Source organism: Pleurodeles waltl, chromosome 4_1 (assembly GCF_031143425.1).
Source record: "Pleurodeles waltl isolate 20211129_DDA chromosome 4_1, aPleWal1.hap1.20221129, whole genome shotgun sequence".
Classification (NCBI taxonomy): domain Eukaryota; kingdom Metazoa; phylum Chordata; class Amphibia; order Caudata; family Salamandridae; genus Pleurodeles; species Pleurodeles waltl.
In genome coordinates, this window is record NC_090442.1 from 773,726,982 (window position 1) to 773,744,182 (window position 17,201).

The 17,201-nt window shown below is 41.4% G+C and overlaps 1 protein-coding gene across 2 annotated transcripts in view; it reads right to left on the reverse strand.

Annotated features, from left to right (window-relative positions):
- The window catches only part of LMF2 (lipase maturation factor 2), a 75,724-nt gene that overhangs the window by 26,537 nt on the left and 31,986 nt on the right, over positions 1-17,201 (reverse strand). The window contains exons 6-8 of one of the 2 annotated variants that reach the window (XM_069229445.1): positions 16,942-17,080; positions 16,356-16,490; positions 7,452-7,557 (exon numbers count right to left, since the gene is read on the reverse strand). In XM_069229445.1, the coding sequence (XP_069085546.1) occupies positions 7,452-7,557; positions 16,356-16,490; positions 16,942-17,080 (380 nt within the window). Of the gene's footprint in view, positions 1-7,451; positions 7,558-16,355; positions 16,494-16,941; positions 17,081-17,201 lie in introns of both variants that reach the window. The other variant, XM_069229444.1, reaches the window with a different exon arrangement.

Consider the following 17,201-nt stretch of genomic DNA (forward strand, 5'->3'; position numbering starts at 1 on the left):
ACTCCTTAACTTTCTGGGACATGTTGGGCCAGTAGAAGTGGTTGACTAGTCTCCCCACGTCTTCGTTTGTCCCAAATGCCCAGCAAGGGGAATATCATGGGCTAAGGTCAGTATGAACTCTCTGAACTCCTGAGGCACTACCACTCTCCTAGTGGCACCAGGTTTGGGATCTCTTGCCTCAGTGTACAGGAGCCCATCTTCCCAACAGACCCTATGTGTTCCAGTTTTCTTGCCATTGGACTCTTCAGCAGCTTGCTGCCTAAGGCCTTCAAGAGAGGGACAGGTTTCTTGCCCCTTACACAACTGCTCCCTTGAGGGTCCCCCTGGGCCTAAGAGCTCAACCTGTTCTAACTCCATAGGCTCAGTTCCCTCAGAGGGCAGAACTTCTTCCTGAGAAGAGAGGTTCTCTTTTTGTTGTTGTGTTGCTTATTCAAAAAGGAACTCAAGCCACGCTACTCTGAAGGTGCCTGGAAGCTACTGGTAGCTTGCGATTGACTGGTTGAAGACACCTCGTTTATTGTCATTTAACTCCAAGCTTTGATTCTAGAAGTGGGTCTTCCGTGTAGCCTCTTTCATGTATATTTCATAGAGGTATTTTTAGTGCACTTTCCGGTTGCAGTTGCGCAAATGGGTTCTTACTGTAGTTGCTTCAATGGTCTTATAAGAGTTTAAAGGTTTTCACTGACAAACCAGACATGGCACAGTTTAGGTCGCTGTCCTAGTTTATCTGTGACAATGCTCTGCTATATATATAAATAATTTTTTTTTTTAAATCACTCACAGGTCATGGGATGCCCCTTTGCATGCTCACTAAAATCAGGTAAAAAACTTGTATCAATATCTGCTTCCTTCCACCAGCACCCTCTTACACATATTATACGTACTTTGGAACATTTTACTTTCTCCACCACAAGGTGTCCTCTGCACTACAGTGCACAAAAGAGGTAGGAGAAGAGTGTTAATGCCCTTCAATGAAATTCACTTGTCTCTGTTTAATTGGCTGTTCATGGTAGAGTACCAGAAGTAAAGAAAGGACTAAATCTGCACAGCCATAGCACGACAGGGAATCTGGGTAACATGATAAAGGCTAGTAATGCAATAAATATTAGATGAGGAGTGTAGAATGTTGGTAGTGATGCGCAGAGTGCAGTCTACAGGGTCTTGAACTGGATCCTCTTGGCATGTGTGCAAATGCCCTATTACACAATCATGTGTAACTTTCTCTAGATTCTGGCTATGGGGTGGCAGTGATGATGTTTGCAGACTCTGTTAAGGAAAACTAGATGGCTGAAGTAAAGACTTATTGCACAATATTCGATGAGGCGTGCAGAATGTTGGTGGTGATGCACTGAGTGCACTCTACTGGGTCTTGAACTGGATCCAAGGTCAAAGTAAAGGTGCTTGCCCAAGAGGCCAGTGTGGAGTTAAGAGTTAAATGATGGTTTGGCCAAGAGCTGGTATGAAGGGGGGGTAAAGGATTCAATAGAGCAAGGGGTGGTCGAGTATGTGTACTTGTCTCTTGTTTGACACCCTCTGGCAGCCAGGTTTGTATTGCGCCTGTGTATAGCTAGTGCCCAAGCAATGGCATCCACATGATCTACAAAACACCAGACCAAACTGAGCCGCCTGTGCAAGTGTGGGGGAGAATAAAATTAAACAGCCACTTAGTTCATCAGACACTCAGCATGCATGTAGGCTGCGGTTTCTCAGCATGTCAGCTCCAAGTAGTGCAGTTAGTTACTAGCTCCAGTCAAATCTATTTATAAACAAGGCAACCACACAGTGTTTGAGCCTATACTTTAAACAAGATCTACAATGCACATGCTGTTGATTCAAGCCAGGTTCTTTTACTGAGCATTAAAAGTCCACCCAGCACAGAAGTAGACCAATGGTATCTTACATTTTTTGCAGGCCTAAAAAAAAAAATCGTAAAAATGTTACATAAAAATGTTACTTGACCTGCAGGTCTAGCAGCTTGAATAATCTACTCGAACTAACTAATGTACTTCACCTGTTATCTCGTCTCAAATTGTGCGATCCTAGCAAATATTTTATTTTATAGAGCTGCCTATATTCATCATCACATGAGCACATTCAAATATGCAATTCAGCATTTTGGCTGTTAACTATTTTGTTTGATTTAATAGATTAAACGTTTCCATGTATAATCTGAGTCTAGACCACATATGGGATTCATATAACCCCCTAGCTGCTGCTAAGTTCCTTACAAGTATTGTCATTTGGGGAGCTGGCAAATCTCCTTTGCATATCACCAAGTGTTCTGATTTGTTTTTATCCTATTAAAATATTTTCATCACACTGAATAAAAAATGTGCTTTCATAACTAATAAAATACATTTTTAAATATTTGTACAGTTCATTTACAAGCTATTTAAATGTGTGTTAGTAAAGAACCTGACATCCTGCAGCCTTGGTTACTCTTTGTACAGCACGGTTGTCACAGTTCACTTTACAAACTTCCTATCCTAGAGGTTGTGTTTACTTTTGTGTGTCTGACTGAAAATTTTAAGACATGAACTGACATTTGAACTCAGTCTCCTAATACAAAGCAAATGTGACAAGATAAAAACAAGATTTAAAAGCATTTTCATTACTCATTCACTTTTGGCGAAAACAGAACACGTTCTTTATTAGCTAGCCAGAATGGGCCAGTAGGCCCTAAAATAGCTCGCCCTCCTAAAATATGACTCGCCACAGCAAGTGGGAGAGTAGATTTCTTGAGGTCTGTTTAGCCTACATATATCTTTTTTTTTGATATAGGAGTAGAGAATGCATTTTACTTGGAGTAGAGAATGCATTTTACTTTATTCAGGCTAGGTGCACAGTTAATTGGCTGTAGAATATTGGAAACGGCTATATATTGCCATATGACTTTTGCACTATGCATTGAACTAATGGGTCTGGTTTGCCATTATGCATAGTAATCTGAGTTAAGTGCTACTAATGTCATGTTGGCAAGAATTGGCAGCAACTGGAGATAGCACTACTTTTCCTTAGCTTATGTAGCCCCAAGAACCCCATTCCCCGAGTCATTACTCATTTGTATGTCGGTATCCTGGTGCCCATGCGGGCAACCACCAAGGTGGGGGGCTACAGGAGTCATCCCAGGGTCCCTGTAGCTCCCCACATAATGCAGGAGCTACGTTTGCTCCCTTCCGGCGGCAGCGGCAATTGCTTGTGCTCATTCCCAACAGCGGCAGGAGCAATGTGTGTTTCCCTGCCTGTAAGCATGTGACAAGGAAAACAGAATTCTGCTCCCATCCAGTAGGAACATTTAAGCTTCAGCCGAATGAAAGCAAACATACCTTTCCTGCCCGGCCTCCTGCATGCATCTTTTCTCCCACCCGGTGGGAATCTAAAAAACGGCCCGCTAGGCAGAAGCAAACTATATTGCCTTGCTCGCATTGATGGGGGCCCGGAAACTGAATGCGAGTTGGTACCATGACCTTTTAAGACATTTCTCAAATGGCATCAAAGTTACTGGCAAAACAAAAAAGGCATTTCCTACAGGAACACAATCCTAACTAAAACTACTTAACCAAAAAGTACCCTTAGAGCAGTTTCGAAGTAGTCCCAACAGTAGAGGACCATCCAGTAAGTCCAGTATGATTGAAATCTTTATTCCAGTGAAAGCAGGCAGCCAACATGTGTTTCGTCTGATGACAAAAGTACGGCCTTCACCTCAAGGGTTCCCTTCACCTTGCACCAACAGTCTGCAGTTCCACCTCTATCCTACCATCTGCCAAGGGGTAGGGCTCCAACTAGCTCAATCAGCTGCCCTTTGCTAACAAAGGGAGCCCGCTACCACCCTCTTTCCACTCAGACTACATCTACACCCTCAATAATGCAGGCAATACAGCTGTCCTCACTCTCCACCTTGTGCCATGCTACAACAACGCAGTTAAGTATACACAAAGTATCCAATACTTTAGTGTGTCACCCTAAGTAGAACGGGTATTCCAGATGTGGGTCTCATGAACAGTGGGTCACTGAACCAAGCAATACCTGGCTGATGAACCCCAACTAGGACAAAGCCATTCCTGTATTTCTTATGTTCTGGTTCAGAGAGGACCTAACCAGCAACTCCAGACTGGACTGTTCCCACTGGAGCAGAGTCAAGACTGATTTGCATATGGCTGTGCCCAAATTGCGGTGGCCTGGTGTGCAAAGTAATGATGGAATGCAGCCCCAAGTGTACCAGTGGCTGAGATTAAATCAAGCATTCCCACCCATCACTTATTTGCATACTTTTGTATCCTAAAACGACAAGCATCCAAAGAAAACCCATTTTACGTCTATAATTATGTAAGCCAAACTTGAGGATGTTCATCACAGGACATCCAATGCAGCATTTGCATAATATACTTCAAGGTTTGCACTACTTACCCATATATTTTCTCAGATTGCTATGATGTTGAGGTTGCTGCTCTAGAACACAGTCTAGAACTCTAGTTATTTCCCCAACATATTTTTCCAGCTATTACATTGTACTTCATTCCCCGTAGCTGATCAGTTGACCTTGCTGCAGTCCCTCATCAATAGACCTTGTGGTCTAGTGACAGCCTAGTAAGGGACAGACTGTTCAACTGATTCTAGTGCTTATCAATAGTATCTCATAAAGCACTTTCTTTGTATGCATACTATGCTATTGCTCTCTTCCTCAAACTGCATGCGGTCTTAAAACAGTCTCCATATTTTTAAAGCTTGCATGAAAAATTTACTTTTACTAAAAACTTTTAATTGTTGCCTCTCCTTCTTTCATTCAAATGGCACTTTCCTTCCGTTCCATTCGTGGCATGCCTGGTCTGAGTACAATATCCCTAAGTCACATGCATTTTTGCCTTAAGGTCTATTAATGTATTTCTGCAAATTTGCCATAGTTTATTTCAAAGATCACAACCTCTCCTTTGATGAAAGTCATACTCTAGCAACTTAAAAATCCCAAATCTCCTCTCACTCAACTATTTGCCTGACAAAACATCTGCATGAACTTGCATATCCCTTTTCCACTAATGATCACCCAATCTCCATTTTAATCTATCGCAAAGAACCCAAAATGAATGAATAGAATGGTTTGCTCCAGCACACAAGGCTAATTCCAGTAGCCAATATAAACACTGGACTAACCACAAACCTTGGGTTCTGGAGCTGCCCAGCATAAAGCGATTCAACGCTTTGTCAGGGGTAGTAAGCGCTAAACAAAAATACAAATAAAATACAATACAATTAGAGCACTTACAGAGCACATGAACCAATATTAACATCCCCAAGTGAGGGCAATACACTTAATATGCAGTTGGTGGGATAAACAATTTGAATATTTACGCATATAGCCCAACAAAATGTTTTATATCTGCCTTTAGTTTCCGACAAAAGTTACATATTATGTATTAGAATCATGCTATATATACATTCATTACTGCTAAATTAAACCTGGATTTGCAATGACAAAAAATTATTTGCTTACAGACCATTAAGTATTTAATTAAAAAGGGGTGTTATTTTCGAAGAATAGTGAATGTCAATGGTATTATTTTATCTAGTTTAATATGAGCAGTGTTAACAAATGTGGGTTATAATATCCACAAACTAGTCTGCAACTGGGACATCTCAAGAAAGGAGCATTCCTCATTTTCAGCCAAATAGAGTGTTGGTAATGTAGCTTAAGTGTGGAAAGAAGGGGCCCCGGCATCAATATTACCATTTCCTGTTTATGTTGTTATCATCAAAAGGCCTATGTTGTTAATCGGTGCCAAAGTGAGTGCACATTTTCCTTGTTCAATACTTTTATTTGGTTCTTTTAGCAGAATCAAGCCTGTTTTCTCCAAACGGTGCTAAGTTGCCTAGTATCCAATACTCACATTTCGGACACAGACACATCATGTTTAGCAGGATTTTTCTTGTGATAAAAGGTTGTGTAGATCATCTTCTGTAAGAATTTGTCTTCAATCATTCATGATGACAAAATGATTAATACAGAACTATGGTACATTGCTCAGGACGCTGTCCCCCAGGTCAAAGCATTGGAACTTCCCTTCTACATCCCCCATGTGTATGTGGGAATATGCAGCTTCTTAATAGTGAGAAGCTAGTGCCTCTGATGCAGATGACTACATCCTACTTACTGTTAGCAACTAAATTCTCCAGTCACAGAAATTTGCTAAATTAGAAAAAAGGACAGTTGTGATAATACCATCCCCCTCTGCACCGAGCAGTGACCTATCTCTGGAAGTAAAGAAGATTTCAAGCTGCCAATGTTCAACTAAAATTTCTGGAGGCCGTGTTTATTAAATTGATTAAGGAAAAGGCGGGGAATGAACAAGTAGGACAGCAGTTTTGGGTAATGTTTCTCCATTTACTCAGTTAAGTGTGGAAGAAACTTTTCAACAAATATCTGGGACTCCCATACTCAGGAGGATGGAACTGGCACGGTCGCCATATAGCATGACAGAGAGACTAAGCATGCTTGTCTATCTGCGAGAGACACTTTACCATTGGTTCGGAGTAGGTAAGCACTCATTGGTCAGGTATCCAGGTATTACTCACTGACAAATTTTATTGTAGGCAGCATAGAGATTTCCAAATTGGAGGGAAGATAGAGGACTGTATGGATTTCTACATTTTTAAGTATAAAAAGGTTTAACAATTGGCATTGGTTAGTCCAGTGGTTCCCAACCTTTTGACTTCTGTGGACCCCCACTTTATCATTATTGGAACCCAGAATCTGTTGACTGCCCATTGAGTCATTACTGAAAGCTGGGGATGTAATCTGTTAATATTATTCAGTTTTCTAAGCAGTCACAGACCCTCAGGGGTCCCCAGACCACAGGTTGGGAACAACTGGGTTAGTCTATTCCCACAGTGTTTACGCATGCCAATACAACCATGGTGGATGATGATGATCTGGGTTATCTTGAGCCTAGTTGAGGGGTTGGTAATTTGTAACATGCTTGTGGAAAAACTGACTGCCTTTGTTTTGCTGCTGCACCTACACTTAAAACTGTGAAGATATGCTAGTTAATGATGGATATAAAGCTGCCTCCTAACCAAAACATTTGGGTCGAGCAACAAATTTGTCATGTACATACCATGGCCATGCATTGGCAATCTAAGACTTGAGTCCACAAGGCATCGGAATGACAAAAGGAGAAATAAGTCCAGTAAGGACTTTACACCGGACACTAGATATCCTGAAAACTCTTGAGTGATTTTAGCAGATGTTCAACTAAGCAATGTGTAAGATGCGGGTGTATTTAATTGGGGCAACAACCAGGGAGCAGACTCCTAGGGTATGTATGAAAGCTGTAAAATATAACTGACAAATGTGTGGCGTACCCTGTAACTGCAGCAAGTACACCTAGTGGATTTGAATGAAAAATGTGCACTACCTTTTACAGCTCTACTTAAGAAACCCACATGCTGGAACGCACCTGTACATAGCAGAGAGGATTTCCCAAGAAAGTGAGAGTGCTCCAATTCCTACTGTTGGCAGCGTGACTGCTTTAAGCCACTGTATAAACTCATGGTACGTAAATGCTGAAAAAAAATATATAACAAGTTCTTTATGAGATTGACACTGCAAAACAAGAACATAACAGACAAATGGGTAAAGTCACAACTGAATTAAAACAATTATGAAGTAAGTGGGCACATGGGTAACCACTCCACTCATGGCAAGATAAACTGATAATTTAGCATCAATAAACAAACAAACATAATATTGACACATTTCAATCGGAAGACTGTCCCCGGGAACCCAAGAAAGGTTGCAAATATAACTTTTTAGGTTACATTTTTCACTTTCATAATGGGCAAAAGGTAGCTCATGTGGAAGATAATTGAAACATTTAACTAAGAGCAGAGGCTTACCTGCAAGAACTACAGAGACTTAAGATAATCTATGAAAAGCAAACTACATATGGTCTACTGGAAAAAAGTGCAAAAGCCAAACTAGAAAGAGTCCAGAAAGACTGCAGCCATGCTTTGGGAGGCAGATTCTAGGTCCAGTGAGACAATAGATGAGCTAGTTGGAGATCTCCCTCCCACCCATTTCTTTTTTTTTTTTTAATATAGTGTTATGTAATTAATAATATAACAGGAAGGATATTGCCTATTTCTATAAGGTTAAGAGGGCTTCAAATTCACTATATCACACTAAAGCTTTATTCTTAGAATGAGATGGGGCAACGTTTAAACCCGGAGAGAATTACATAAACACTACAATGCCATTGTGATTACAAACCTCAGTTGGTAAAGAATCAAAAGATAATATAATCATTAAGATCAGAATAAATAAGGAAAAAGCTTAGAAGAGAGATGGGGTGTGATCTCAACCTCAGAAGCCTTCTAGGATACACAGGTACCAGTCAGGGGCTAGCCACCACAGGGGATGGGACATGTGCATAACAGGATCTCATGATGGGTGAGCAACACACCAAGGTAGGGAGAGGAGGACAGCTGGGAAAGGGGACAAGATGGAGAGTCTTGAGGAGGAATTTGAAAGTTCAAAGGAGTTGAGAATGGATAGGGCAGGGTATAGAGAAAAACGAGGACAGAAAATAGCAAGAATTGGAAAATACAGGAATGTGAGATACTGACCAACAATCCGAGGATAACGTAAATAATAGTTAACAGTATGTTTTTATGGAATCTAAAAAGGCTATATAAGAAAGAAGTGGCAGGGCAGGTTAAAAGAAAAAAATTGTTTCCTAGGACAGACGCTAAATTAGATCAAAGATGTTAGAAAAAATGGATTTAGAGAAAGCACTCTCACTGTAATGGTAGATCATGAGCTACAAGTAATACAGGAGCCACTGCTAGATGGGTAGCTTAGTTCCTAAAACAAACAGGTGGATACTCATGTAATGCATTTTTAGATTCTTTAAAAGCTTATGCCAGAACATTATCAAGCACACTACAAAAGATGCAGCTCAACATTCAGAACCATGCCACAAAGACAATGTGAAGTTTAAAATATTTTACAAACAAATTACAGCAATAAAAGAACAGATACATGCTGTTTATTTAGCTCACTGCTCAACTAACACAAAAGTTAAATGTTACATTTTTGAATCAGAAAAAGAACTGGTTGAATACTGGATTGTAGGATAATGGAGAAAAGATAAGTCTAGCTGAGGGACGATTCTGGACAAATGAAAAATGTCAGTGAAATTGCCACTGGGTAAACAAAGTACTGTATAGTTATATATCATGCCATTTTCTAGGTCTAAATCCAACAATATTTAAATAATTGTCCTTTAAGAAAGCTTTCAGACTTACACTTGCAAAGAAATAGCTCTAGTCTAAAGTAAAAGGTAATCCACAGGACCATATAGGATCTGGCTCCAGGTAAAGCTGAAGGACCAAAAAACCCACTCAGACCGGTGAGGAAGATAAAAACCACTGGAATCACTCCATCTACACAGAGTGGATATACTTACCAAAGGAACCTATTGCTAGGATTCTACTTTCGTTCGAGAGCCACTGTTTTTTTTTTTTTAATGTAAATTAATGTGGAGAATAATGACTGACCCAATATTCATACAGTAGGTTTCAGATGATATATATGATCACATTTACTGTGAGTCGCAATACAGCGATGCACACGCCAGGCCTGTCATCTCTCCACAAGTAAAAAAAAAACTGCATTTGAAGAAACTGAAGCTTAACCGACAAATTTACCCACCATGACACAAATAACAGAAGAAAAGGAAGCGAAATGTGGGTCCTTGTTCACTACAAGCTTAATCAATTTAAGTCCATGATAATACGGCAGGTAAGCTTACACTCTAAAGATGCTAGTTGCTTACAGGTTTACATGGGTTGCTCTCAGCCATTTGTCAATGGATGCACCTATCAGTAAGAACAAACATAAAAAACTAAAATAGTTCTGAAGCTACTTTACGGATTTAGGGGCCTACCTATTTAAAATTGCTTCATCATATATTAGTAAGTTTGATTTGAAAAAAAATAAAAGACCCAGCAGTGCTCTGTGATCAGTTAGTCTTTCGAAGGAAATGGGGAAGGGGTTGGCAGTCCCACAGATGGGCCTATATTATTAGGTAGCAATGGGTAAGAGACTCAGTCAGCTCTCTCAAAATTACAGTCCCAAACACTAATTCTTTTGGGAAACCCTCATTTATAAAACAAGTATAACTGAAATGGTTCAGGAATTAACACCCCCCCCCCCCTCCCCCAGTCTAGGCAGAGATTAAGAAATTGGCAAAATAGCCAAACTGCATGCTTCTAGTTTTAATGTGGCCATAGCCGCTATTTATGAAGATCCCTTTTAAGGGCCAAACGAGCGTGAGCGCTCTGGCCCCTGTTGTAATCTCACTGTGGGCTTTTAACCACGCCCATCGGTTTGGTTGGTTCGTTGGCTTGCTTTTTAAAAATCACTTGATTTCATTAGTGAAAGAGGCATGCATATGTCATGCCTTTTCCGGTGTTTAGCCCTCCTCTACAGCACGGGTAAACTACTAAAAACATACGAGGCTCTGTTTTCCGAATGGCTTCTGCGCTATTTCTTTTTATTTTCTATGCAGCGCGATCTCGCTAGGCAGTAGTCGAGTGCTTTGCATGACATCGAGCCCATTACATGGATAATTATTCTTCTGCTGATTACATGGATAATTCTATTTTTGCCAGTTTCCTGGATAATTGCATTTTTGCCAATACATTTCACTGTAAGCAAACTTCTGTTTGCTTTTCTGTGTCTCTTTCACGCTCATGGCAACCGTCGTCTCGCATGTGAAACTGCTTTACTTTTCATTATCAGTTTATGAGGCAAGAAAAGTCCAGTTAGGAGTTTACAACGCTAATTGCTCTAACTCGATCAAATGTGAGACCCATTGCATTGCAAATGCTGGTTAACAAATGGCATGACTATCACATTATGAAAGTCTCAGACCAATCAAAAGTCTCAAACTCAAATTTCAATTTCAATTGCCCAACAAAGCCATCTTTAAATATTTGCAGATTAGAGACTACCTAAATACATCACTGAGCCAAAAACCACATCCTACACCATGAAATACAACAAAGGTTCATAATTTATTTATGCAGTCTAACCTAGATGATTTATGCTGGAATATATGCAGTACACAACCCTCATTAACACTAGGCAGGAACATTGGGAGGTCAGCCAATCAGAATGCTGCCTTCGCTGCTAGCTATATTAAAATTTAGAGGCCTACAAAGGGACAATTCTGTGGCAGGCTTGCTGCCTCTTGTGTGCAGACAGGAAGCACAGAGGGAGCATGAACAGCTTCTCACACGAATGTCTTGGCAAAGGGGGGAGGGGGAGAAGGCTCTATTCTCCAGTAGCTCTCCCTCAAACTCTTCGAAAGCACCTACCGGATTACAGACGGCAGTCGGGCATACTCCCCTTGATTTGTGTAAAGGGAAACCCAATCAGCCCGAAAAATAAATACATTTAAAAAAAAAGGTTTTTTTAAGCTGACTGGGCAAGGGTAGCATCTATGAATAGGCAGCTACAAGAGAAAAGGCAGTGGAAGTGGTGTGGAAGCACAGAGCGGTTTGTTCACTCAAATGTTGAGGTGAGAGGCTGCTCACACTTATGTAAAAACTCCTTTTTGGGTGGGGGAGCATAGGGGGTTCCAGTAGCCATATTTTTGCTGACCTTCACGGGAATAGCTGCTGCAATTACCCCATACCCACTACCCCTGCATAGGTACATAAGTACAGAGTATAACCCCTTCTGTGCCCAGGACGTAATGGCTACGTCCTGAGGCACAGTGCTCGTGTGCCCAGGATGTAACCATTACTTCCTGGGCACAGAGCCCAAAGGGAGCGCTAGCGCTCCCTCTGTGGGGTTCCCCCCCAATCCCGCCAAGACAGGGATGGAAGGGGAAGCCCTTCCTGTTCCACCCCGTCATTCCCACCCCCGTGACGTCAGTGCGCCGATTATCACAGAGGCCGGAAGAGAAATGCAAAGCATTTCTCTTCCGATCACTTGGGGGAGGCCGGAGTATGGCCATACTCCCACCCCAAATAAATGGGGCCAAAGTTGTTCTGCCCATCTGTGGGCAGATGGGGCAATTACCCCTTATCCATGCCCCGGGGGGCAGAAAGTCTACTAGATGCCAGGGAATTAAAAAAAAAAAAAAAAAAAAAAAAAAAATTAAAAAAAATTGGGGTGGTGGTTACGCCCCCACCTCAAATGAAGGGGGTAACAGTCTTTCAGCTTTCCCCTGCACACTAAAACATCTTATCCCACAGCAAGCAAGACGACATTTGATTATTTTGGGTTTTAGTTTTACATTTGGGCCATGAGAACTTGGCTTACTCTAAAAATCGTCCCACTTGGAATGGTAAGGGCTGCACTCTATGGACTTTGGGACGCTGCCATGTAGAAAAATCCACAAGAACTAGACACATCTGAAAACAAAACATCTGGGTGATTCCAGGGTGGTGTGTTTCACATGCACCCCGCACCATTTTTGTACCCACAATCCCCTGCAGACCTCTAACTTTGCTGGAAATCACACATTTTTCCCACGTTTTTGTGATGGAACATTCCGGAATCTGCAGGAATCCACAAAATTCCTACCACCCAGCATTGTCTCATCTATACCAATAAAAATTCTGCTGCACTTGTCAGCCTAAAAATGTTTTTTTTTTTTTTTGCAAACTGCCCTTTTGGACCCCCTTTGTTCCCCCTCAATATCGACATGTTTTTGGCTCTTCCCTTTCACAAGCACTTGGCCCACCTGCACAAATGAGGTATCATTTTTACTGGGAGACTGAGGGGAACATTGGGTGGTATGAAATGTGTCCCAGTGCGATGATCCCACACAGAAATGTGAGAAAAATTTGATTTTTTTGCTAAATTTTAGGTTTGCTGAGGATTCTGGGTAAGAAAACATTGGGGGATCCACGCAAGTCACACCTCACTGGACTCCCTCGGGTGTCTAGTTTTCAGAAATATCTGGGTTTGGTAGGTTTCCCTAGAAGGCTGCTGAGCCCAGGACCAAAAACGCAGGTGTCCCCTCTGCAAAAACAGGTAGTTTTGTATTTGATAATTTTGATGTGTCCAGATAGTGTTTTGGGGCATTTCCTTTTGTGGGCGCTAGGCCTACCCACACAAGTGAGGTACCATTTTTAATCGGGAGACTTGTGGGAACGCTGGGTCGAAGGAAATTTGTGGCTCCTCTCAGATTCCAGAACTTTCTGTCACCGAAATTAGAGGAAAAGGTGTTTTTTGGGTCAAATTTTGAGGTTTGCAAAGGATTCTGGGTAACAGAACCTGGTCAGATCCCCACAAGTCACCCCATCTTGGATTCCCCTAGGTGTCTAGTTTTCAAAAATGCGCTGGTTTGCTAGGTTTCCCCAGGTGTCGACTGAGCTAGAGGCCAAAATCCACAGGTAGGCACTTTGCAAAAAACACCTCTGTTTTCTGTGAAAAAACGTGATGTGTCCACGTTGTGTTTTGAGCCATTTCCTTTCGTGGGCGCTAGGCCTACCCACACAAGTAAGGTACCATTTTTATCGGGAGACTTGGGGGAACACAATATAGCAAAACAAGTGTTATTGACCCTTGTCTTTCTCTACATTTTTTCCTTCCAAATGTAAGGCAGTGTGTAAAAAAGACGTCTATTTGAGAAATGCCCTGTAATTCACGCTAGTATGGGCACCCCGGAATTCATAGATGTGCAAATAACCACTGCTTTTCAACACCTTATCTTGTGGCCATTTTGGAAATACAAAGGTTTTCTTGATACCTATTTTTCTCTTTTTATATTTCAGCAAATGAATTGCTGTATACCAGGTATAGAATAAAAACCCATTGCAAGGTGCAGCTCATTTATTGGCTCTGGGTACCTAGAGTTCTTGATGAACCTACAAGCCCTATATATCCCCTCAACCAGAAGAGTCCAGCTGACGTAACGGTATATTGCTTTCAATAATCTGACATGGCAGAAAAAAGTTAGAGATAAATGTGGAGAAAAATGGCTGTTTTTTTCACCTCAATTTCAATATTTGTTTTATTTCAGCTGTTATTTTCTGTAGGAAACACTTGTAGGATTTACACAAATGACCTCTTGCTGAACTCAGAATTTTGTCTACTTTTCAGAAATGTTTAGCTTTCTGGGGTCCAGCATTGGTTTCCCACCCATTGTAGCCACTAACTGGAAGGAGGCTGAAAGAGCAAAAAATAGTAAAAATGGGGTATGTCCCAGTAAAATGTCAAAATTGTATTAAAAATTGGGTTTTCCAATTCAAGTCTGCCTGTTCCTGAAAGCTGGGAAGATGGTGATTTTGCCACCGCAAAACCTTGGTTGATGCCATTTTCAGGGAAAAACCCACGAGCTGCCTTCTGCAGCCCTTTTTCCCCCATTTAAAAAAAACAACAACATTTTCCACTGTATTTTGGCTAATTTCTTGGTCTCCTTCAGGGGAACCCACAAAGTCTGGGTACCTCTAGAATCCCTAGGATGTTGGGAAAAAAAGGACGCAAATTTGGCGTGGGTAGCTTATGTGAACAAAACGTTATGAGGGGCTAAGCGCAAACTGCCCCAAATAGCCAAAAAAAAGGCTCGGCACAGGAGGGGGGAAAAGGCCTGGCAGCGAAGGGGATAATTAACAGCTGCATCATAGTCCAGTCACAGTTTTAACGCAGAAAAGAAATTGCTGTATTAACTCAATATATATTAACAAATTGAAACTAAGAGATACCCAAAAAACAGAAGATGGTAGCATCTTCTAGGATTCAGATATGACCACAAATGTTTTTAAAGCTCCGATTGTTATTTGGCAGATTTCTATTATCAACTGCTGTGCTAGCACTGTTATCATATGAGGTTTGCCTCAAGCTTACTAGGGGGGGTAATCAGGTTCTGATGTTATAGTAAGATGTCTACAAGATGCAGATGCAAAGCTTCTAGATCCATTTCTGGTACTCAGAAATACTTGGTTATCTAGGAAGGAATAAAGTATAATAATGTAAACAAAAACTCCTAACAAAACCCTTCATCCAAACAACTTTCACCCCTTCCAAAAGAAAAAGGTCTCTGGTGAGCGACAACATGAGTCTTTCTACTGACACTGTTGTCAAAGTCAAAGTTCAACTATTGGTCCTGGAGCCAACTTGTGGGCCATCATTCTTTTGGAATAGAAGGACCAGTGAGCCAACTCTCATTAGGTTGGTTCTAAAGCATTTTAGGAGCCTGCATCTTGGCAACTACTGGCTGCAATCAATTTTTTTTGGGTGACCGAGGAACCCACTGAACCACTTACCCATGGAGCCACCAATCAAACCAAGACAGGCAGGTCTTTAAGGCAAAGTACCAACTACAACATCAAACAGCGATATTTCTGGAACTGGGCAACCTCCTAGATCAACTAGATCCTGACTACCAAGCCAGTCATGTCAATTGGGAATGGTCCCTCAAGATATGAAAAGAATAAAAAGAACTTAGAGGCACAGAATTTGCTGGAGATGCTGCAAGCTCACCACTCAATGACTGGGCATGGTGCTTCAAGTACATGTACCAGAATATGCTCTTGGTAATTTCCTTCTATTGGCCAGCTGGCTTGCCAGGACCTCTTTCTTTTTGGGATACCCATGTAGTGGAGGACATCCACTAGGAGTATCCCAAAGCCAGCTGATCCTTACGCTATTTTCTTGTTGATTGGAAAGGCTCTTGCTGGAGGGGACAGTCCAGCTCTCCGTGTAGCAGGAATGATCTCACCTGATGCAGGTCACAGCTGCAAGGCTTCTCAATATTGGGAACAGTCTGCAAAGTGGCTTGCAATCCATACTTTGTCTGGTGTCTTCTCTCCTGCTCTGGGCTGAACGCCCCATCGGTATCCACACAACAAAGAGCAAGCCCGTATTAAAAGAGGTTTACTCTCAGGTTGCCATGGCAGCATGCTGAAGCCAACCCTCCATCCTCGTGCCAGCTGTACCACAAGGTATGTTTCATAATTTACTTGTAGAAAATAGGCCTATGTGCGTCAGTGTGGCGAGATGTTTTTACCAGTCTGACAAAATTCACAAAAAACTATAATTCTATCAATTTCTTTTGTTGCCTCAAACCACCCAATGTAAATATTAGCTGGTATAAAACCCAAACTGTCCCTCTCTGCCCATTTAACAGGAACTTAGGAGGATGCCCTTGGAAGATAATGTACAGCTGAAAAGATATACCTGCCCCCATGAACACACTTGCAGGATAGACAGAAGACTACTACATTAGCTCCAAGTAGGATTTGGATGGCAGAAGTAACATTCTTATTAAATTTGTAGTTGCATCACAGGTATTGGTCTTCGGTGATTAAAGTACATGTGGTAGGCATAACAGACACTATACCTGGCTTGGATTCGATGATTTTGTTTTCCCAGTCAATTTTCAAGCCAAAGTATCGAGCACTTCCATACAGTAATAAGCCATAGACTGCAAGCTCCAGTAGGCCATTTAAAACAGACTGCAGTGTTGATGTCCAAGCTGCTGAGAGGGGATAAGGCACAAACAAGAATCTCAGTTTCTGTAACTGGTTGTATCAGCCGTCTATCAACTAGATAATAGAACTTCAAAATACAATTTGCAACCCCGCAGTTTTTCTAATTAAGAGGCTGGTCTTCTGTGCACATACTTATATCAAATACAAGCATTACACACAGGACTTCAGCAGGCGAACACTACTGTCACATGGAACAAGGAAGAGGTTGATGCAACAGTCAATGATCAACTGCGCCCAACGCAGCACCTCAGCTCTCCCCACCCACTACCACCCCTACACATTCAAGCAATTGCCTTTCAAACATAAAAAGGTGAGAAAGTGACAAACAGTAGAACATCAAAGCTGATGTAATATGTACAGATAGATCCATACTGAGATAGGAGTTGGCAATAAAAAGACACCTTGAAAAATAACAAGACGAGTACAGTTACTTACAGCTGGTGGTTTTCTTCTTGCTGCGACCCAACCAGAACCCCACATGCTCATCGTCCAGAAGTGAGAAGCACAGTATGATGGTTAGCACATTAAAGAAGTTGTAGTTTCCTGTTATGATGATCAAGACCTGAAGCAAAACCTATTAAAAAATAATTAAAAAAAAAATCTTAACTTCACACTTTCAAAATCAAATGGCTGCGCTGGACAAATATTTGCTCAAAGAGAAAGGTCTTAAGTGCCTTCTTGAAGCTCTTATGACA